Here is a 23,341-nt window from a genome sequence, read left to right as displayed (position 1 = left end):
TGCCAGTATATCTATAGTATAGTATAATATAGTATATATATTATTTATTAATGATGTAGAAGTAATTTTTTACATGTAAATTGTTCTACTTTAATTTACGTTTGTATGTTTTTCTTTTACATATTTTGCACAATCATTTTCTTGGATAGTAATATAGATCTATCCTAAGTGTAAAGACCCCCCATATACCCCAAGTATACGCAGCTGGATTAATTATAGCCTTTCATCTATATCGGCAGAGACATTAATATAAACTCTGTAAGACTGAAGCTGCAGTAAAATGCATTTTCTAGCACTCATTTCACAGAAAATTGGAAAAGGTTTCACAGACTAAGATGGTTTTATTTGAGTGATTCACAGTGTAGGTGGAATACAAATGTGAGGTATTTCAGGATTCAAATACATACTGTACATTCTACAGCTAATGGAAAAGGTAATCAGGCAGTACGACAAAAGAAGATATATCCAAATCCCTGCTCTTTACAAAAAGATGAAAAGAGTAACCTTTCAAAAACATGTAACCAAAGAAAATATTAAAATAAAATATTAAGCATTGACAATACTGATTGTCTATAAGTCTCTTTGTACAGGTTAAGGCAGAGTGCCTATTCAATGTAAACAGCAAGTTATGAGTCCCATGTCAGATGATAATTAAAAAACATCTTCCCTGGTGACTGTGCACAGTTCCTATCATGTCATGCATTTGCATTGACATATACATTTGTCAAGTATATACTTAACATCTCCCCACTGGATAAAAAATAAAGAAAGTGAATACATTCAAATACAAAAGATTAGACATCAAGTAAACATGAATACGAAACAGTTTTATATATATGTATTATATACATATTTAATAAAAATAAAAAGATATTGGCATGTAAACCAGCTTCCCATGCCAAACTCCACCCACAGACCACAGTTCCTGGGTTTTAAACTATTTGATAAATACTGAATAATTCCTCAAACATTACCCTTAAAATAACATCCCCAGTTTAGGAGATTTTAAGAGACATGTGCTGAGTTAGAATAAAAGCATTCTCCTCCAACTGGCTCAGCAGTAACCCTGATGTAAAGCTGAAATAGCCAGCCAGAGCTCCCAGTTGATACATTCAGGATACCAGGAGTGCCATTCCAAACAGCCCGGCAATAGTTGTGTTGGTGGGCAGACTGTAACCCTTCACACACCGGCTCGGAAAATAAAGTGTCCCTTTAGCCTTTGGCGTTAACGGGTTACAAACGTGGGTCTTACCCCATGTTCTTTCAAGAGTCGACAAAAAGACAAAAGAGACGCTCAGAGTGAGGAGAGAAAATCTTTCAAGCCCCCCTTCTTCTTGCCCGGGTTGTCTTCTCGCATGAGTATCTTGCTGAGACGCTGCACAACCCAATTCTTAGGTTTAGAGGGAGTCTTGGAGGCAGATGAGCCTGACCCTGAGGTGTTAGAGGAGCTGGAAGACCTGGAGAGAGAAGGAGAACGTTGGGAAAGGGAGAGGAGAGAAGAGGTAAATTAGAGAAATCTGAGATTTTGTTGGTCGGCAGGAAAAGTTAAAAGTGTACGTCAACAAGTATATGATCTGGCAAGCATGGATACCAGCACGTAGCACCCTTACAGCTAGCTGCAGTTCTCTTAATGAAACATAATCATTCAAAAAGCTAATGGGCCTGACACAGCATCCTCTCGAATGTCTGTGACATATCCTAAACTTTTAGCTCTGAGGATATTAATAAGATCCACCTTAAAATAACTTACCTAGGTGTGTGAACAGGTGTCTTGTCTTTGCTGGGAGTCTTGGGGGTAGGCATGTTGGCTCTGTGAGTAGACTGGGGGGTCTTGTATTTGCCCACGCTCCCTGGCGTGCTGTGGGTCTTCGCGAGGCCAGATAAAAACTCCCTGTTCATTCCTCTGTGTCTGGACGTTTGATTGCAAGTGTGGCAGGTTGCCATCTGGGGAGAGAAAAGGAACATATTCATTCATATTGCATGGCCTGAATACAAATTCCTCTCAAATATAATAAGGTTCCCAGGTGAAGGCATATCAGCTATTGTTGGATGATAGCAGTTTATCTACCAACTGATGTCATTCTAAGTGAGGGAAGATAAAGCGTTTGTCATTTTTTATTTTTCATCAAACCCAGTACAGCCACATCTATCTGTATTTCTGTGGGACACACAAGAGTTTATTGCGACTTAGTCTGGATATTGATCGCAGCAACAGAAAGCCTTCAGGAACACAGAGAGCCGGGGAAGGGGCTTCTTCACCCCGGGACAATGAGCAGCCTAAAGCCTCACAGACATCAGAAACATAGGAATGGTTCACTGTGGGGTCCAGGAAGCAAATTCATGACGTGTAACAATTTTGAAAATGATTTGCTTGACAGCTGAGGCTCTTCCCATTGGCCCTGCCAATCATCCCCAATATTATCTTACCCTTCAATGTTTGTACAGATATGAAAATAGCTGGATTAGTTAAAGTGGGATGGGAAACATTGACTTAGCCTTTGGGGGGGGGTGGGTGGGTGGGGTGAGTGGGGGGGGGGGGGCTGTTGCCAGGCAGTTTCACCTATTCAATCTATAGGTTCTTTAACAGCTGCCAGCCAACTTCTTTAGTTCAAGTTGCAATAGAGTGGTGCATCTTTTGCTAAAATTAGCAAAAGATGCACCACAAAATAATTATCATTATGAAGTTGATTTTGATTGCCGAGTGTAATGGATAGTGAATGATAGATTGGTTCCTTCACTATGCATTTCTACCAAAACCATGTACGATCTCCCAGGAAAAGGAAGGCTGAATTCATGGCACAAAACCCTAACAACAAAAAACTATTTCCTGCTAAATGTTTCCTACTCTTTTCAAATAATCAAATGAATACAAGCTCCAAAAGTAGGTAAACAAGAGAAGAGCGGTGGATAGCGATTACTCTGAGGAGGAAAGTATTTCTTGCTCTTTTTGAATCATGTCTCTCTGGCAGCGGCGCCAACATGGGGGAAAGCTGAAAAGTTGTCTGTTGCAACTTTAATCTCTACAAACCATTTTTTTTTTTACATGAATTACTTTAATACGTCAGTCACACTTAACTGCGCCTGACACGACACATTCCAAGCAATTTCCTAACACAGATTACACAAGACCCTATATTTGGCGAAGAGCTCAGACACTTATGAGAGTGACGAGACCCAGCTGCTCATGAGACCCTCATGCTTAAAGACGGTAATTGGCATTCCAGACTCCTGACTAACCCAAAAAAAAAAAAAAAGAACGTGCATGTAGCTACAATATGACTGAGACAAACTAAAGAAAATCTAAAAACATTATAAAACAGCAGCTACGGTTATTGCCACAAAGACTCCTTTACTTTCAGCCACAGATTTACAACGAAGACGCATAAGATCAAGCGACAATAACAACTAGGAGGCAATCAAATCTTTTCAGTGATGAGCGCAAGTGCAAGCTACAGGGCTGCAGAATATTAAACAAACTCTAGCAAATAATAAAGCTCTTGAAAAAGTGTCCTTTCCTCACTGTAGAAAAAAGCAGGACAAAGTGTTAATGGCTCTTTTGCAACTCTACTTGCAACCTGTGGAGACTTAAATCCCACTTTTGACACAAGCCCTCCAAAGTTGCACACGATTCAAACAGGTCAAAACAGACCAAAAGACTGCAGAGGTCAGCAAGTGTGAGCCAAGCTGTTGACAGTCCTGAATGCTAATGAGATGGAGAACTCACCGACACGAAGGTAGCCATTTCAGATTCTGACAGGTGTCCGAGAGTTGGGTTTTTATGAAGCGGGAGTAATGAGTTCCTCAGTCTTTCTATTCGAACGTGTGTGAAGTGTTTACTAAACGAGCGTGCATGTCCAGCTTTATAAAGACCAGCCCAGCAACTGACCCACCTATCTTTGCAGAGGGGCGGGGCTCAGAAGAGGGCTGACCAATGCTCTGTAGGAAGGGTCGACTGCTCTGTGGGACAGCCGGCACTCTGCTGCTCCGTCAGCGACGAAGCTGTTGCACAAACTGGACTGAAATAGTCACATCAGTGTTTGCAAACAACATTTACTTTGTAGGATAAAAACACCAGACTTAAGCATCTTCAAACAAGAAGAATGAATAGTACCAAAGATATGTAGATACAAATCCATGTAGAAAACATGATGATTGTAGAAAATGAGATGATAAAGGATTCCTACTTGTATCAATTTGACAACATTTCCAAAATATATATTACGTTATTAACATTGCTGCACACATATAAAAGAAGCAGGGTGAGGATATCTTTAAAAGAAAAACACATTTTTTAACCTGCTATTTATCCTGTTATTAGTTTTATTATATTTTCAGTCATTAAATGTTTGTATTCATTTAAATAAATATTTTTTTAAATCATTAAACTTTTTATTTTTGAATGTTCAGCACTTGGAGTTGTCATTGATGTATGAATGAAGCTATTTAAATACCGTTGGATTAATGACCCAAAGCTGATGTAAAGTATAATAAGGACATTGTGATCATTGTAAGAAACGTTTGTCTACATTTTATTTTCCCTAAAGAACTGAATACTGATGTCATCACAAATGTATTTCTAACTCCTAAATAGGCAAACCTTTCTTTCAGTAGATGAAGCTTCATACTGGAAGGGAACATGTAGCGGTAGAAGCCTATTCATCAAACTATTTATCGCTTCCAAAGTTAAAACAACTCTTCTGAACTGAGCAAACCATTTGTGATTACAATCGTTGTGAAGAACAAGTCGTAAAAACTCAAAGCAGCTATGTTGACGGTGCAGATTAAGCTGGAGCAGCTGTTTTTAATCCACTAAAGATCATTTTAGCTGGAGATGGTAAAGCTGTTAAAAACACATCATACGGGAACAAACTGTCTGCAGGCTTTTCTTTGGGTCAAATCCATGCAGCAACGCAGCTGTCCGGCAGTGGCTCAGTCAGTAGGGGCTTGGACTGGGAGCTGTAGGGTCGCTGGTTCAAGTCCCCGACCAGACCTAAATATGGAGTGTGGACTTCTACTTGGAGAGGTCCCAGTTCACCTCCTGCCCTGCCGTGGTGCCCTTGAGCAAGGCACCGGACACCCCCCTTCCCCCCCACTCCCATTGCTCCCCGGGCGCTGTACAGTAGCTGCCCACTGCTCCTAGTACTAGACTCCTTGTACTAGGATGGGTTAAAAGCAGAGGCCAAATTTCACTGTGTGTGCTGTGTGCTCTGCATGTGTGACCATTAAAGAGGGTTTCATCCCTCCCTATTCTATTCTATTCTATTCTATTCAAACATTTGCAAATGCGTAGCTCAGATTTCCCCCTCATTCCTGTTTGTCTATCCACCTCAATGTATTTGTATTTGTATTTGTTGTGATGAGCAGTCCACTGTGTTTACTTTCATTTAGAACCCTTCCCTCACTACCACCTGTTCTTTCCTGCTGCAATTACCCAATTTCCTCCAGTAGATCATTAAAGTGTTCATCTGATCAAATATCAACAGGAAACTGGTATCGAACAAGAACTGTTTGTTTACAGGTTATGAATGGAGCTGTGGCATTAGGCTTTAGATTGTACTTGTTTGAACTCAGATGACTATCAGCTGAACGTAAAGAAACAACAGCTTAGAGGACAGGAGCGCCATAGTGAAGTGAAACAAACAAAAGCAGACACCTGGCTGCAGATGGATGTTTGCATCAAGAATGACCTGCTGCTGCTTCGTGTACCACTAGTAGCCCCACATGTTTGAAGTGACTTGCTCTGAAGCACTGACACAACAGGCTCCAAGAAAAAAAAGTGTAAAGTGAATCCATGGCAACCCAACAGTGCTTCTACAGAAAGAAAAAGTCACAGATACATTTCATCTTCATCCCCTACACATGGGGATAATAGTAAAGGTCTGTTCCAGAGCTAAATGGTAATTGCCCTTTACACACAGGGAGTGACGACCTTTGAAATAATGATGCAAGGTGTGTGAAATACCAGCATGTGCTGTTCATCCCTTCAATCCTAAAATAAAAACAGCATGAAATCGTATATATACCTCGCTAACTAGCCCACTTCAAAATCCATTATAAAAGAGATAATACATCTCTTGGTGTAAGCGAATGTTTTTTAGGCAGTCAAGGCTTTCCAGCATGCCGACCAATCAACAGCAACACTTTGATTTATAAACCTTAAAATAAGACATGCATCCTATGTAAGTGTACCTGAACGCACAGGGAAACAAGTACGAGGAACAAAAGAGTCCAAGATATCTCACAACACAACAACTCTATGAGATTTTGCAGCTTTGTCTCATGTAGCTAAAGCTGTGCCCAGCTGGCCACGTGGGAAATCAGATGTTGGGTCAGGTAAGAAGATTAGAGACACTTCAGAGGATACATCTGAACTTATGAACACAGAAATCAAGGTTCAAGGTTCTTTATTGTCAAACTGACATAGCTACAGAGTAATTATGTTGTTGAAAATCTTATGTCACAGGCTTCTCCAACAATGCAACATAATAATAATACAGATAGTAAGAGTAATACAAAAAGAAAAATAGTTATAAAATAAAGTGAGTATGTGGAATAGTGCAGTACGAGTCTATATACAAGTTATTGGAATGATATATATTAGATAGTAGATATATATTACTAAGTAGCAGATGAATGTTTTGAAATTGTTTCAGCAGTTCAATTGTTTAACAGTCTCACTGCCCGCGGGAAGAAACTGTCTCCGAATCTTTTTGTTTTTGCCACAATGCTGCGGTAACGTCTGCCAGACGGCAACAGAAAGAACAGTTTGTGGCTGGGGTGATGGGGTGATGGGGGTCTTTTATAATCCTGAGGGCTTTCTTTCTGAGCCGCTGGGAGTAAAGGTCCTCCATGGATGGCAGCTCCGTCCTGGTGATGTTCTGTGCAGTTTTCACCACCCTCTGTAAAGCCTTACGATTGAGGTCGGTGCAGCTGCCGTACCAGGCCGTGATGCAGCCAGTGAGGATACTCTCTATCGTGCACCTGTAGAAGTTGCAGAGTATCCTGGAATCCATTTTGAACCTCCTCAGCCTGCGGAGGAAGAAGAGCCGCTGTCGAGCTTTCTTGGTGATGGTGGTGGTGTGAAGAGTCCATGTCAGGTCCTCAGTGATGTGGACCCCAAGGAACCTGAAGCTGCTGACTCTCTCCACCGTAGTCCCATTGATGGCGATGGGGGCGTGTCCCTCTCCCTGCTGCTTCCTGTAATCCACAATCAGCTCCTTTGTTTTGCTGACGTTGAGATGGAGGTTGTTATCCTGGCACCAAGATGTCAGGTTTTCGACCTCCTCTCTGTACGCCGTCTCGTCATCGTCTGTGATCTGGCCGATGACGGTCGTGTCATCAGCAAACTTCACGATGGTGTTGGAGCTGTGTGTGGCCACGCAGTCGTGAGTGAACAGGGAGTAGAGGAGAGGGCTGAGCACGCAGCCTTGAGGGGCACCGGTGTTGAGAATCAGGGTGGAGGATGTGATATTTCCCACCCGCACTGCCTGGGGTCTGCCCGTCAAGAAGTTCAGGATCCAATCACAGAAGGCGCTGTTGAGCCCGAGCTCTCTGAGCTTGATGGCCAGCTTGGAGGGCACAATGGTATTGAATGCTGAACTGTAGTCAATGAACAGCATTCTCACATATGTGTTCCTGTTCTTCAGGTCCAGGTGTGAGAGGGCAGTGTGGAGGGTGAGGGCTATGGCGTCGTCTGTGGACCCGTTTGCTCTGTAGGCAAACTGCAGGGGGTCCAGAGAGTCAGGGAGGGAGGAGGTGATGAATGATTTGACTAACCGCTCAAAGCACTTCATTATGGTGGAGGTGAGTGCTACTGGGCGGTAGTCGTTGGGGCAGGTAATTATTGTCTTTTTGGGGACAGGAACGATAGTGGAGTGTTTAAGACATGTGGGGACTACAGACTGCAGCAGGGACCTGTTGAAGATGTCTGTGAACACCTCTGACAGCTGAACTGCACACACCCTGAGAACACGGCCAGGGATGCCATCAGGTCCAGGAGCCTTGTGTGGGTTAACCCTTTTAAAGGATTTACACACATCTGCCCAGTTTAAAACAAAAGGACAGGGCTCTGGCTCCTGGTCCCTCTGTACCTCCACAGCCCGGCTGCTCTCAAAGCGTGCAAAAAAACTGTTCAGCTCATCTGGGAGAGATGCGCACGCAGACACTCCCGCACTCATTGCTTCTGCCGTCTAGAACATGCCAGGTCTGTATATATTTCTGCCACCCTGTGACATACGTGCTTAAAGCGGGCGACCACTCTTGCATGTAACATTGGCTCTGGGAATCAAAAGAAAAGTTGTGTGCCAAATAGGGTTACAAACACACACAGACCCACATAAATCAATTCCACAAATGGACCCTTTCTTCTATTAATAGCCCCTGCTCCATAAATACCTCCCTTCCTGCCTTTCACTCTCTGTGGCTGGGGGTCAGGTTGGGTTGATTCATTCGACCCAGGCTGACCGACACCACCCAGGAGCAATATATGAGTAGGGTAACAGTGAGTGACAGAATTCAGGGCTTAATAGCGCCTTTTAATTGAATATTTGTCGTGGCAGAGTTTTCTAAAGGCTCGATATGCGTGTGATCTAAAGCACACATATCTACACGCAGTGTGTGAGTGAAAGTGATTTGAGAACACATCAATACAACACCATAGAGCCGAGAGCAGCTTGGGGATCAATACGAGGCCGGCCGTGGTGTTGCAGGCAGCCACTTAGGCACACTGTCTGGAGGCAGGCTGCACGGTAAACACACCGAGACACCCCATACCAAACACACTGATATGTATAAAAATAAGTCATATCTGTTTCTATATCTTTTGTTTGGATAAAAGTCACGTTTCATCCTGCAGCACAACAGCAGGTTTGCCTCAAAACAAACAAAGATATCTACATTTTAAATTAAGATGTATGGCATAGTCAAGTAGGATAAAGTAGCCGGATCGAATAAAATAGGGTTTTTCATAATGCTTTAGTAAATCATATGAGTTTTTGAATGAACATCTGGGAGGCAATAAATCAGCGATATCTCACTGTGGAAAATGCCTGATAACATCCTTTCAGTAAATATCCTGAGAAGAACTTTCAGAACAAAGAAATGTGTTAAATATTACCTGTGCAGCATTTCTCCAGGGCATTCTGAACGAGTGTGTGAGTGTGTGTGTAAAATAATATTTAGAATTTCATTGTGGAAGTAAAGATCGAGCTTATGCACACAATTGAGATGTATTAAATAGATCCAGGCATGTATACATCTGACAAAAGACATAAATAATGCATATGCATATTTTGGTTTGTATATCATTTGTTGGTCCACATGTTTTAGTGGTGCCACGGTTTTATGCATCTGTCCCTGGGTGGAGCAGCTGTGCTTCAGGGTGTAGCTGTTAGATTTGGAGCTCCTCTGTGGACAATATAAAAGGAAACTAATGGCACAAGTGTGGCTTTACAGCAGATATGTGTTGAATGACAATAATGTTCTTACATGCAGTCAGAATCAGTTACAGGAGCAATATACCGTAAAAATATTGCTAAGTGAGGATCAGAAAACCAAACAGTGGCGGCTTCCAAACCTTGACACCTATGCCAACTCACATTAGAGCCTATAGGAGCCATTTCCAAGTTAGAGAGCAGGCTTTTAATAGTGACCAGGCAACTAATTGAACAGGATTATTGACAGATGACATGTTGTTCTGGAGCTGCAACAAGTCTTAAGCTGGGTTACAGACATGATGACAGCGGTGATCAGAAACTGATCCTAGCCCAGGGCAAAAAAACAACACCAATGCGCACTTCACTATGCAAGGCTTGTGTGTGTGTGAAGCCTTCCAAGGAATCATGACAGTCCCAGCTGGCACTGACTTCCCACGACTGCTGCTGCTTTTGTATTTGTGTTAACTTGCTTAAAATACTTTATGTAGACTTTGTTATATCGCTAAACACGTGAGACATGAGTGAGTGTCTTCTTTGCAGCAAGTCTCCTGTGTTTGTATCTCAAGGCCACTACCACAGATTCCCTCCTGGCCTTTCTTTTCCCAAACATGTCCCCATCTTGTCATCCTGTCACTCGCTGCCCAACGTCGAGGCCTCCAAACCCTCGGCGGAGCTTTTGGTGTTCCCTGAGAGAAAACAGAGGCGAAGAAACAGCCAGACATCTCTGTCTCCTGGTTCCTGTCATCCCCATATGAGGCACATTCTCCAACAACATAACTCCAGGAAAGGTAAATATGACGGAGGGATGTGGTGAAGAGATGGCCAAGAATGGAAGGAGGAGAGAAGAAAGATTAAGATGAATGTGAGAGGGGCGGTCAGGTCGAAGAGTTGAGGTAAAACAGCAACAGAAGAAGAGTGAACGAGAGCATGAGAGGTGGCCAGTGAGGTCAGAGAAGTGGTGACGTAAATCACACAAAGAGAGTTGACTTACGTCAGGAAGAAATGGCCCTTACGGGAAAAGGGAAAGGTTTTTCAACCTCTTATGTACTGTCAATTTGTTTTTTTCCTGCCTGGTTTATCTGTTATTCTGAAAGCAAATGTTGTTTTCAGAGAAAAACAAGTGTTGTTTTACGAGTTCCATCAAGGGTTTCGAGTGTTGTTTTTACAACACTTATTTAGAAGGCATCGTGACTACACATTCAGTAAACATATTCAGTTCTCTCTTCTGGGAGCTACTAGCATCACTTTTTATTGCCAAAGTAAGTAACTGTTGAGTTAAAAACAAGGCATACATTCCCCATCTAAAACAACAATATTGTACATGTTCAGGAAAGACCTGAACTACATATTTTTGTAACAAACAACTCCGCTGGAAAGCATAATCTAGGCTCACGAAGAAAGAACAGAAGAACAGAAGAACAGAGGAGGAGACGTATGCGCTATGTTTCGCTCCATTTAGGGTCTCTGCTTCTCTGGTGGAGCTACAATCCAACGTATTTCCAGAGCCATTGCTAGATAACCTGCCCAGCATGCATAAACACGGCTGATTTATAATACCTCTAAAGACACCGCTTCACAGAGCTGAGGAAAGCATATGACATCCCACCCAGCGGGCGACACACACACACACACATCCTAAAGGGAGAGCAGTATGGTGTGAAATGAAGGGGATTTACACCCCGAGGGACGGCACACCACCCATGTGTATGAAGGGGAACATTATACTGGTCATGTGCATGCTTTATTTGTGTTCAGGCAGGGATATGTTAACATTGATATCCCTATTACAGTACTACACATATTGTTGGGAAGACTACAGTTTACTCACAAAAGCTTGAATATAAATATATATTATAATGCAACTTGGCCTAATCAAAATAGATTTTTTTTTTTTTAAAACATTCATAATAACAATTAGCTCTTCAAAATTTCCCACAAACCCTCCCATAAAAGATTCCACAGAATTGTTTTGACACTTGGAAGAAGACTGAGAACACAAGCAAACATGGATGTCTGCAAATACTCACACCGTGTTCTGAATAAACGACAGCTTCGTCCTGCACACAACATGGCCTGAATGTGACAATACATTTATAGAACAGCATGTTTTGATTATTCTTCCAATACATCTCCCACTACTTCCTGTAGATGTAAGGCGACTAACAGTAAGAAGGGCAGAACACTATGTGTACACAGCCAAAACACTCGACTCTAGCACACTGTAATAAAACAATGCAAGAATAAAACAAAGAAAAAACATTATTAAGGGTTCATGGTCGCTGCGGCACGTTATGCTACTGAAACCATTCTCAAGTCTGTGGACATTGTAGACTGTAAAGAACAACTTTGACGATTTAAAAAGAAAATTCTTATACATTGGCTTATCCAGTCATCCTAACTACCCCGCGCTTGCTTCTTTAAAAAGGAGACGAGCGGATCTCATTCAGGCTCCTCTCCATGTCTGGTTTGTTGTGCTCTGTTCATCAGCAAACAGCCACGGAGACAACGATAGGAAAGCAGTCCACATTCCTCCTCTTATCTCACCGCTCTGCATTTTTAGGGTATCGCCTCACTATCACACCACTGCAGAACTCGTTGCCCCTTGAACCCCGAGTACATGACAGTCAAGTGACCCGAGCAAATAAAGGGTAAAAATACTTCAGAGCACAAGCTCAGGGTGTATTGGTTTACTAGGAAGTCATGTAATGATGAAGTCAACATTGTTTACAAATAAGTAAGAGGAGAGGTCCTCAGTCCCAGATGTGTTTCTGTAGAGAGGCCTTCAGGGGACTACACAGTTATGTTTGACTAAGCCACACCGATTTAACACTAGAACTGTCAAGGAGTGACATATCCCCTAAAACTGCTAACAGGGCAAATGTACGCACTATTATATTGATTTTCAAGATTCAAGGTTAATTCTACAACACAGGGGTGTCTAACAAAATGCTTTGTATCATTATATTTAGGGCAGTCTGGGTAATCTGGGGCCTCTGGAAAACGTAATTATCATTTTAACTGTGTATTACTGGAAATATGTTATTTGCTGACCACTAAAATACATCCTCAATGTAAATATTTTCTCAAATCCTTTTTTTCCAGATGACTTCCCTATCAGACCTGGATTTGACCTTAACTCCAGTCCACAAAAGAAGAACAGGAATAAGCACATAGCCACTTCTTTAAACCAAAATTGTGTTACAAGATTACTTTTTCTCGCGCAGTCCATCATTTGACTTCTTCTGTTCACCTCTCTTGTCTATCTGCCTTCTAACTTTTTCCTTTGTTCACCCTTTATGTTTCCTTTGTTATTCTCGTCCACTTTTCTCTCTTCCCTTGTTAATCATGATCCCTCTCTCCATCTCTGTCTTCCTCAGAGTCAGCTGACATAGTGGATTGTGGGCTCAGAGTGCCTGCATGAATACCTGCATGTTAAATGAACCCAAACAGATTTGTAATGAGGCAGCAGCATTTCCACTAGAGCTCTTCATTAGGGCTGATGTCAGCTCACCAGAGGGGCTCTTCACTGATTCTCTCCTATCAGTGCTCTCTGATGTCGGGGGGGAAATGACCCCATCACCACAAACTCCACAACCAATGTCCTTATCAGTAGAGTGGGTGAGTGCTGGCCCTAATAAAAAAGAAAAAGCTTTCCATTCTGGTGCCATCCATTACGAGGGCAGTCAAAAGGGAATACTGCAACACTTTATAGGGCTGTGGGAGGGAGCAGGCTGAGTGTTGACAAAGCACTGTCTGGAAACATTAGTTATCTTACAGTTAAGCATAATGGGACCACTGTAAAGACTGCAATGATGAGCGGAGCACCATAATGAAACCAGGCACTTTCTGTGGAATGAATACGAATGAGTCCATAAATCTAAAAAGCAACAACGCCTGGAGACAATACATTAGGAGACAATGCAGGGCTTGTTTTGTCACGATAATCAATGATTTTATAAGAAATGTTGCACCCCTGGGATATGATTTTGTCTCTCCTGCTTCGAAGGTCGGAGGTCAAAGAGTCTTCTTAACTTAGTTCAACACCACTGCAGCTGAGGATACAATTCAGGAATATGTCCCTGTGTTTCTCTGCAAGGACACTATGCTGCAGTGCAGTGCAATACATAACTGAGTGTTCTGCAGAGTTGTAGTGTTTTGTGTTCTCACCAGTACAGAGGAGGACTTTTGGAAGCGTTGCAGCAAATCTTTCTGCATCAGGCTGAGTCGTTTGCCCCGGGCCTTCCTGAGCAGGAGACTCTGCACCCGTGCCGACGGACGCCGTTTTGGTCGAAGTCGCATCCGATAATTGTTTGGATGCAGCCACTGATAACAGTACTGACACACGGAGGTGTTCTGCAGCAGAGTGGAGGGACCGTGCTTCCGTTGTTCTGAGGAAAAGAGAAAGAGAGACAGTGTGAGCACTAAATAGCACCACTACCTACTGATGTGGCTTTGTTTGGCATGTACCTCTGAGTGTGAGTGTGTGTGTGTGTGTGTGTGTGTGTGTGTGTGTGTGTGTGTGTGTGTGTGTGTGTGTGTGTGTGAGAGATCCCACCAGGCAGACTGCTACATGTGGCTGTGTTTGGCTGTGGGTAAAGTGAGATTTATCAACCTAGACAAGCTGGTGACAAGGTTCCACTTACTGCTGCATTCAGCTGTTTGTAGCTATTATAGTCCCGGGCATCACTCACGAAAACATGCCGAAATTAAAACAGAACAAACATTGTAATTCAGAAGTCAGATTCATCCAGGAGGTGTTTTACTTACCGTTAGCCTTCACAGGACACTGCCTAGGGAGGACAAAAAGAGACGAGATCAGATATTTTGAACGGATGCTTTTCATACCAGACAAGAATACTGTGATTTAATTTGATCTAACTTTTTTCAGCATGTTTTATATGATTTAAAAAAAAATCAAAAATACAAAAAGAAATATTAGAAAAAGTCTAGCTTCCATGAGAACAATTGATTTTAAATTAACGGAGCATCGTAATAATACACCAGACGCGTGGGACAAACCTCTTTTTATTTAGATTTTGTATTTCATCTTAATATCTTTTTGTATATAGCATTTTTACTATAAAGAAAAAATATAAATATAAAGAATTTTTTCAATGAATTCAAATTGGCTGTTGCTTCGTCAACTGGCCTTGTACACGACCCTGTAAAAACCATTAGTAAAAGATAATTATAAAGTCAAACTTATATTTAAAACGTTTTTGGTTCTCTTGGGAAAAGCATTTATATATAAGTCAACATGTAAATGTGTTTATTAAAAAATGCCCTTTTCAATTTGCATAACAGCCTTTCACACTGTAAACAAGGTAATGTAATAGGGAAAGGATACTTGGAATCAGTTAGTTCCACGTAGCTTTCAATGTATGAATCTGCTAGGGCTGTGCAATTAATCGTATTTTAATCGCAATTACGATTTTGGCCTGCCACAATTACAAAAACAACATAATCGAATTAAACAATTATTTTGCTTTGCTAGGTTGTGACAGTGCACTACAACATATTTGATTAATTTTGGTCTAATTTATTTGTATTTATCATATTTTTATATATGATAAGTAGCTTTTGGAAGTGCGCTCCAAAATATTTGTTGATCTTGTTTATTGGTATTTATTATTTTGATATTATTTATTTAAAGTTTTTCAGTTGAATTATACGTTCAGGGTAATCAACAGTTATAAGATACTGTTCAAATTATTATTTGTATTTGTTTTAAAGTTCAATAAATGGATGTTTTCAAAGTCAATGAATAATCGTATTTAATAATCGTGATATCAATTATTGACCAAAATAATCGTGATTATGATTTTTGCCATAATCGCACAGCCCTAGAATCTGCTGAAAGGAACTGACAGTTAACAATGCTGTTAAAATACATGCAAATAAACACATTGGAAAACAGCTTGTGACTAACAAATCTTCCCATTAGCAATGTGGAAAGCATCCGGCCTCTCCAAAACAATACAAGGCAAATGTCCACACCATTTTATTCCCCCCCACTACAGAGCTACCCGTTGACCACTAGGCTGCCTTCAACTTTGGAAAGCATGCGATGAGATATTCCTGCAAATATTCAAACTAAGCTACTGCTAAGTCCCACTAAATTAGCCCTGGGCTTGAATCAATGAGAGGGAATGTACTGTCCAGCTGCACGTGTGGCAGGAAAGGGGGCTGGCTGTTCACGAAGAGGGGGGGGGTCGACTTTAATCTGGAGTTGACCCACTGACTGCAGCTGCGTATGCTGTCAGCGCTTTGTTGACGGTCTCCACTAGCCTTCTTAACCACCCTACATTTGAGATGGCGCATTGTATTGTATGACGTTAAGTGGGTGGAGAAGGATTACTACATATCTGTCATCACTTTTCACACAGTCTGAGTCACCGTCGCACGATCCACCACAATTTAATAATCAGTGACTTAAAACTGTCATATTATATAGAAGCCCTGAGGAAAACACTGGAAATGAAGAGGAGTTGTTCGAGGCTGGCGTGGTGCATTGTGGCTCCGCAGAGGATGGATAACAACTCACAGGCCTCAAAAGATTCCCCCAAAAACACTTTTGACGATTGCCGAGAAAGCTTTTCTTCTTTTTTGGCTTATATAAATGTCTGCCACTTCCTGAGGTAGTTGCGTCAGGAATAATCAGAAATTGTACTTGACACCACTGACAAACACTTCATAAAAGGACACATTGTTCATGCTACTGACGGAGCAAACTCTCTGACAAGGCTGTGAACAAACCACTGATGACTCCACTGTGAGGATTTTTCAGATGTTGTTTTCCCATAACCTCTCCTTCCGCTGCTCTAGTGATAAACCAGCTTTCAGGAACTGCACACCGCAAAAAGAAACTCTTCCATTGCCCCGATCTAATTATCATACTTGTCATGCATCTCCTTTTAAGGGCACACTTAGTTGTGGTGACTGGAGATATGGGACCTACACATGAACTGTTGATAACTGGGAGATGCCATAAAGTGATCCTTAAAGATGCCAAAGGGTTGGGGGGGGGGGGGGGGGGGGGGGGGGGAGAGTTGGCTAATGTAATTAGAGACAGAAGCGCTAGCTGAGGTAAAGCACACAATGAAAAGCACTATGAACATGTTATTGCTACCATCAGGGTAACAGTGCTACTGCTGCTGTATTTAAAAAAAGAAAAACCATAATAAGTCTCTTAACTCAAAAATGTTTCGACACAAACAGCCAGGCTCGGCTAGAGGTGTGTTCAGCAACAATTAGTGAACACTAGATATTGTATCCTACTACAGCATAGTCTGGCAGTGTTGCTATTAAACAGCTGGAAGTGACAGAAAGAGGCCAGCAGGTTTCTTACAGTCTAGAGTCACTTTCATGTGTGTAGACGTAGCGGAGAGACACAAAGTCTGTGCCATGTCTCAAAAGATGTTGGCATTAGGACAAAATACATTTAGCGAAAAATGTTGACCAAAGTAGTAATTGCCCCTTGATTGAATAATTTATGTCAAGTTAAGTTTGGTTTGATTGTAATGTACCTAATACTTGGGTTTATGACAACATACCTGCAAAACGAATGGCATTCCTATTGACCTCAACTGTACTTTGTTTTGTGCTTATTAGCAAATATTAGCAAGCTTCCACATTAAACTTATACCTAAGAAACTGAGGTACACATATTAAACATTATACCTGCCAAACATATTCATGTTGCATTATCTTGGTGAAAGTAAAAACAACATAGTGCTTAAGGACCGCCTCACAGCATGGTTCAGGATAGGATTCGAACACCCCACCCTGGGCTTTGGGAAACCATAAGGATATTTCTTCCACTATTTTCTGACATTTTACGTGACATTATTTCAGAAAAAACTGTCAAAACATTTGATAATAAAAATAATCAATAAAATAATAGTACTCTACTTTAAATATTGTCCACTGAACACAGACCTCTACTGGAATCAGAACTCCAATACTATTGGCTAATATGAGATTATAATTGATTTATTGGTAATATAAGACGATTTTATGGTCTCTATTGAGAGTGCATGTAACTGGGCTTAATGCGGAACAAAAACACTTGAGGCTATTTAATAGTTGAGTAACTGTGCGTTTGTCAAGCAGACATCTTGCATACTTTGGTTATGAGACCAGTCCGGTTCCAGTTACCAAACAAATAACTATGACTATGAATTTACTGGAAACAGGTTCACTAGTCTGGCGACTTGAGCCACAATAAAGTCATGTCAGTTCACAAACAAGGACCAAACAGGCCGTCACAAACATTCGCCTGGAATAATTTCATGAACGCTTTTACTACAAGGCAATATTTATATTTGTGTACTGAAATCAAGACTGAGAAAACAACTAACCAATTGTAGCCCTGATGCAAACACAAACAAAAACACGTTAGTTAATAATCAGCCTGACAGAAGGTGAAGACAGCGGCAGAAGGCAGTAACACAATCTCCCACAAATATGTGTAGTAGTGTCTATGAGTGCAGACGCGCTCCCACGACCAAAACACTCCAGTGACGCATGACCAAAACCATAACTGGAGACGAGAAGGCACTGGAAAGCCCAAGAGGAACATGGAGAGACAGTTGCGGTTCATTAGGACTAAAAGCATTTTCAACACACACTCAACGCTTATGCCAGCTATTTGAGCAATGCTGACGACAACATTTTCATTTCCCCTCCGTTAACTGATCCACTGCGTCCAAGATCTCAATCTGGAACTCTATTTCATTACATTCATTTCCCTCCTGATATGCTTTCCATATTATCACGCTGGCTGAAGATCAAATTCAAAATTCAATTAGCTCATCACACTTTTGAGTTTTTGCTGTGGCTGCTTATTGTGTCTTCTCTGCCAGGCACTTTGGCATGAAACCAGCCAGGTCTTTGAGCTACTGGTCCAAACATTGAGAATCGTGTCTTGCCTGCTAGACAGCTGGTCACAGTTAGGCTAAATGTGGTCGAAATGTTCTCTTTAACCACAGCTCCTCCATAGCCAGGAAATCTGGGGAATAGATCGATGTATTTTAATAGCACTGGCCTCGCACACATCCGTAAAATGACCCTGACTTGGGGTTTCACCGTTAAAACCTCTGTTTTGATTTCCATTCATGGTTCTGCCCACAGATTTCCTGGCTCAGGTGGAAATGAAAACAACCTGGAGGATGTGGGGACATGGTTGAAACCCAACTCAAAGTCCACACACACACTTGTACACACTTCAAATGGATTAAAACACCATTATGATAGAGAAAAGCACGCAGACACACCTGTGAGTGGCAGGGCTCACACACACTAGAGAGACTAAAGTGGCTTTCTCCGGAAATTACATTCAGCTTTGACTTTCCTCACAATAAGATAATCACCAATGTGTGGGATACGCCATCAGAGAAATACACTTTGGCAAAGAAACAAATTGAAGCAATGAACTGTGAATGATGACGCAGTTTAAGAACCGGCATTCATTAGTTTGTTTTATTCTAATAAGGATGAAAAGACTTGACTACCGGAGGCTTATTAGATAAAGGCAGTTGGGAAAGACTTTTATGAGACCTTGTGGCAACCTTGCAAAAGATGAAAGAGAAGAGGCGAGGTTCTGTTTGCTCTCCTACCCGATGATAAGAGGAATTGTCTTTGCTGGCAGCACTTCGTTTTCTCTGTTTTGTTCACATGTTTAAGCTTGTTAGGGAGGTGCTGTGACCTCACCAATGAAATATAAAACTCACTGTGAAAATACACATGATTTAATAAGAGTACGTTTAAATTGAATTCATCAGTTGCAATAGCTCACACATGCTGCACAAAATCCCCCAGGCCATTCAACTGCACATGAGCCACTGGGCACAACCAGCTCGTATAATCAATCGTAAAAATATATCTTTTAAAAACCGGGATAAAACGCAACTGAAATGTGTGCAAAAGGAGCTTAATCACATGCTCAGAGAAGCTAGAAGGAGACATAAGGAAATGATTGAACAGAACTTTTCTACAATGAACTCCAAGGAACTTTGGGACACTATGAAGGCAATCACAAATATGACTCCAGCTAAAAAAACTTTCTGTACCTCTGATGACCTGCAAAAAGCAAATGAACTGAATGACTTTTACATGAGATTTGAAACCCAGGACTTCTCCTCTGAATGTACAGACATCTTAGAGACAATCTCTGCTACTGACCAGGATGAAAGGGTGGCGATTGACCCTTTAAAAGGGCCAATCACTTTTCAAGCACACCTGTACTAAGAAGGCCACAGGGCCAGATGGCATCTCTGCATTCCTCCTCAAAACATTTGCAGAAGAACTGACATCAGCATGGTGTCCCATATTTCAAAAATCTGTTGATCTTCACACCATCCCCACCCTCTGGAAAACATCAATAATAACACCTGTTCCCAAAAAACCTTGTCCAAAGGTAAACAATGATTTTAGGCCTGTTGCATTGACATCCATTGTCATGAAATGTTTTGAGAGGATCATGGTGCCGCTGCTAAAGAAAGAGGTAGATGTACATTTAGACCCTTTTCAGTTTGCTTACAAGCAAGGGCGTGGCACAGACAATGCTCTAAATAGCATCACACACCTGGTCACTAAACACTTGGAAGACCCTAAGGCTTATGCACGCCTACTGTTTGTTGATTTTAGCTCGGCTTTTAACACACTGCAGCCTCACATCTTGCTTCAAAAACTGATAAAGATTAGTATAAATCCTTTTATCTTGGGTATTTTTCTTTTTTAACCAATCGCACTCAGTACGTCAGGGTCAACAATGCCCTCTCAATAGGTCGCCATTGTCAGTATGTGCGTCTGTGTATTGTGTTTGTTCAAACGGTGTATGAGTTATGATATGTGTATGTATTTTAATGTTTACTATGTTTGTATATGTATGCGGAACTGCAGGACGGAGTCCAGAACAAATTTCCTTACAGGGACAATAAAGTATATCGTATCGTATAATGGGAATAGCCACTGGAACTAAACAAACAGCCATGCTTCACAATAAGAAGATAATTTCGTATAACAACAATAATATGTGGCATCATCAAAGAAAAAAAGTCAGTAATCAAGCAACAGCCAAATATTACTCAGACTTAATGTGGAGGTGGAAAAAGACTGATACACCAAGCTGTGAATGTTCATCAGTCACTAATGATCCAACAACAAAGTGGATGTTACCTATCCTCATATGGGCAAGTCTTCAAAAGGAGTGATATGCATGTGACACATTACCTAGCCATATTCAAATTTAAAATGTAAAAGGTGAAAAAGCTAGTTCTCAAACAACTGTACATAATAAGCTTTCCAGTGGTTAAGGGTTAAAAGAGCAATGCTATAACACTTTAATTGATTGACAGGTCTCTTGAAACATAGTGTAACACTAGGCATCAAATAAATATGTTACATATGCTTTCTAATACTGTTGATGGTCTGTTACAGTCATTAATATATGCTAGTAAACCAAGCACATATGATCAATTTCAATATAAGAAAAGCCTAAATGTGTGTGATTTTGTTAAACATATCTTTATTCAATTTGTGAGTGTCTATAAAATGAATTATCACAATATACTGTGTGTAACTAGAGAAAGATTATTCTACTTCAGTGTTAACTCCCATATATGCCGAGTGAACAGGAAAGGAACATTCTAGTTAAAAGAATCTAAAGTTAAATGTTAAATCAGAGCATTTATTTTTCCCACTGGCTCTTTCTATTAGCATTTACAGAATTAAAAATGGATAAAGTATAGAAAGTATAAAGACACCACTCTGGGATAAACTAATGTTAGTCAAATGAAACATATCAGTATACTGTTTCCAGCAGTCCATATAAACACAGTTACAGGCAGGAGGTCCACAGCTAACACTGCTCGGCTACTCCACCTAGCGGCTACATGCTGCCATTACAACAATACACGACAGAAAGCAGCACCTGTGAAAGTGAAATTAATGTAGGATTTTAAACAAAGTTTCTTACAGTAAGAACCGTGATAGCTCCGGGCATGTTTCTTTATACAGCAAGGAAGCGTCCAACAGGAAGTCCACTGTTTTTCCTTCTTGATGAAACTTCATTTGAATGCAGGGTGCTGAAGTGGCTCGTGGAGAACTGGAGCGACACTAACAACGTGTTAAAACGTCTTCCGAAAAACGTTAAAGTGACCACTGAGGTGAGAATAGAGGATAACATAACATTCACGCACTCTCTAGTGGAGCTGCAGTGGTCAATACGTGTTAAAAATGTGTACGTTTGAATCTCGATATACCTTTTGCTGCAAATCCACGTTGGGTCGCAAGACTGTGACGTTGCTCGTGGTGCATTGTGGGAGATTGAGTCAAACAAGAGGTACACTGCGGGGCGACTGGTTTGTTCGTTTAGATAGCATAATGTAATATATCATGCTCTTCTATTTGGGCTATTGGTTAAACAAGGTAAAAGTAAATACACCAAAAGTAGTTATTTAAAAATGTGATTATATCATGGTAGTTTTTATTGATATTGTAATTTTATCTTATTTAAGATCACTTTCAAAGCATGCAAGGTTCAGGTAGGAAATCACAAATTAGGTTATTAACATTAACAGGCACAGTTTGGAGGCAGTAACGTTTCCTAAAGTTAAAAGTCAGACACTAACTCATGACAGCATTTCAGAGATACATTAGGTAATTCGGTTATTCATTTACTGCAACCTTCCTCTTTATTGATGTCATCATTTCTTGTATACTGGGAGAGTAAGAATTGCTAATGTCTGACGACATTACCGGCTGTATTTACATCAATATTGCTGTGTCCTGCGCATTAACAAACCAGGTTTATTGGGTCCAAGAACACAAAGGCTGTGCCAGAAGGTTATGTATCGCTCGAGTCTACAAAACTCCTGCAGTATGTCGTGGAATTATTGCATCAAGGAATTCTAAGGTCAGGGAAAAAAGAGCGACAATGTGAAATTGTATATCTCCAGCCTATATCAGCAGCAGCAGCAGCAACAGGGAGGGTGAGCTCACTGAGTGCGCATCGATGGACACCCTCTGGGGGGCTGATACCAAATGAAGCAGCCCGGTCAGACAGACACCCGCGATACAGAGACATAACAGAGGTTTGTTCGACACGAGAGGGGATATCGTTCAGCACTACAACACACACTCCTGCTCGGCTCGTCTCAAGGTGCCCATGGACTGATCTCCGGACCTGTGCGTTTTACGCACATCTTTTCCCGGAATATCCACTCTGACCAACAGTAGGTTGGTTAATCGCAGTCATTTACGAGAAATGCAGCAATTTTAGTTTAAGGGAGGCAATTATGTGGTACCTAGTCCCTTATGAGTTATCGATGTCCCATGTGAACCTGAGTTAAAACAGAAATAGCCTCTGCTCTGACGCAATCATTTCCATTGTTAAAACTGAATTTCCATCCTCGTATCTTCCTTTTGGAACTTCATACTTAAGTGCAATATCCAGGTAAGCTGTGCAGTAGCCTATAGTATTTCTCTTTTATTAGTGGGTTCATTATTGTATGATTATTTATATGTATGATTTGCATCCATAATTGTGTAATAAGGCTAAGATAATATGTTATATATCACATGTTGCTGCTGTGGAGCATACTTAAAATGTTGTTCTTTTTATGTTATAATGCTTGTTTTCTTGCGCGCGTCAGTTTATGGGGAGAAAGATTTCGGTGTGTGTGGGGGGGGGGCGTGCCACCAGAAACTGGAGATATATTAAATCATCGGACCAGTATAGAGCGCACAAAAACTGATGGAGTAAGCTAAAGTGTGAGGGATTGCTTCTCACTTTGTCCGCGAGTAAATCTCCACTTTATCAGGCGCTGTCAGGCAGGCGCTTTCTCACAAGATTGAAACAGCCAAGCGGTGCAGCTCCTTGCGTGTAGTTCGCGGATAAACGGATT

At 41.2% G+C, this 23,341-nt stretch overlaps 1 protein-coding gene across 2 annotated transcripts; it reads right to left on the bottom strand.

Annotated features, from left to right (window-relative positions):
* Positions 1 to 316: 316 nt before the first annotated feature.
* cunh18orf21 (chromosome unknown C18orf21 homolog) lies at positions 317 to 21,714 on the bottom strand. 2 transcript variants are annotated; one of them, XM_034124297.1, is made up of 6 exons: positions 21,698 to 21,709; positions 21,412 to 21,540; positions 14,202 to 14,224; positions 13,602 to 13,822; positions 1,751 to 1,944; positions 317 to 1,457 (listed from the first exon to the last, which is right to left on the bottom strand). In XM_034124297.1, the coding sequence occupies exons 2-6, from the start codon at positions 21,504 to 21,506 to the stop codon at positions 1,295 to 1,297; spliced, it is 696 nt and encodes a 231-aa protein (XP_033980188.1). In that variant the 5' UTR covers positions 21,507 to 21,540; positions 21,698 to 21,709; the 3' UTR covers positions 317 to 1,294. The 2 variants fall into 2 exon arrangements, with proteins under 2 accessions (XP_033980188.1, XP_033980189.1); XM_034124298.1 differs by having other exon boundaries at positions 14,202 to 14,220; positions 21,412 to 21,714.
* Between the last annotated feature and the right edge of the window lie 1,627 nt (positions 21,715 to 23,341).

The sequence above is a fragment of the Trematomus bernacchii genome, unplaced genomic scaffold (genome assembly GCF_902827165.1).
Source record: "Trematomus bernacchii unplaced genomic scaffold, fTreBer1.1, whole genome shotgun sequence".
NCBI lineage: Eukaryota > Metazoa > Chordata > Actinopteri > Perciformes > Nototheniidae > Trematomus > Trematomus bernacchii.
Note: the sequence above shows the minus strand (reverse complement) of the source record. Positions and strands in the feature narration are given on the sequence as shown.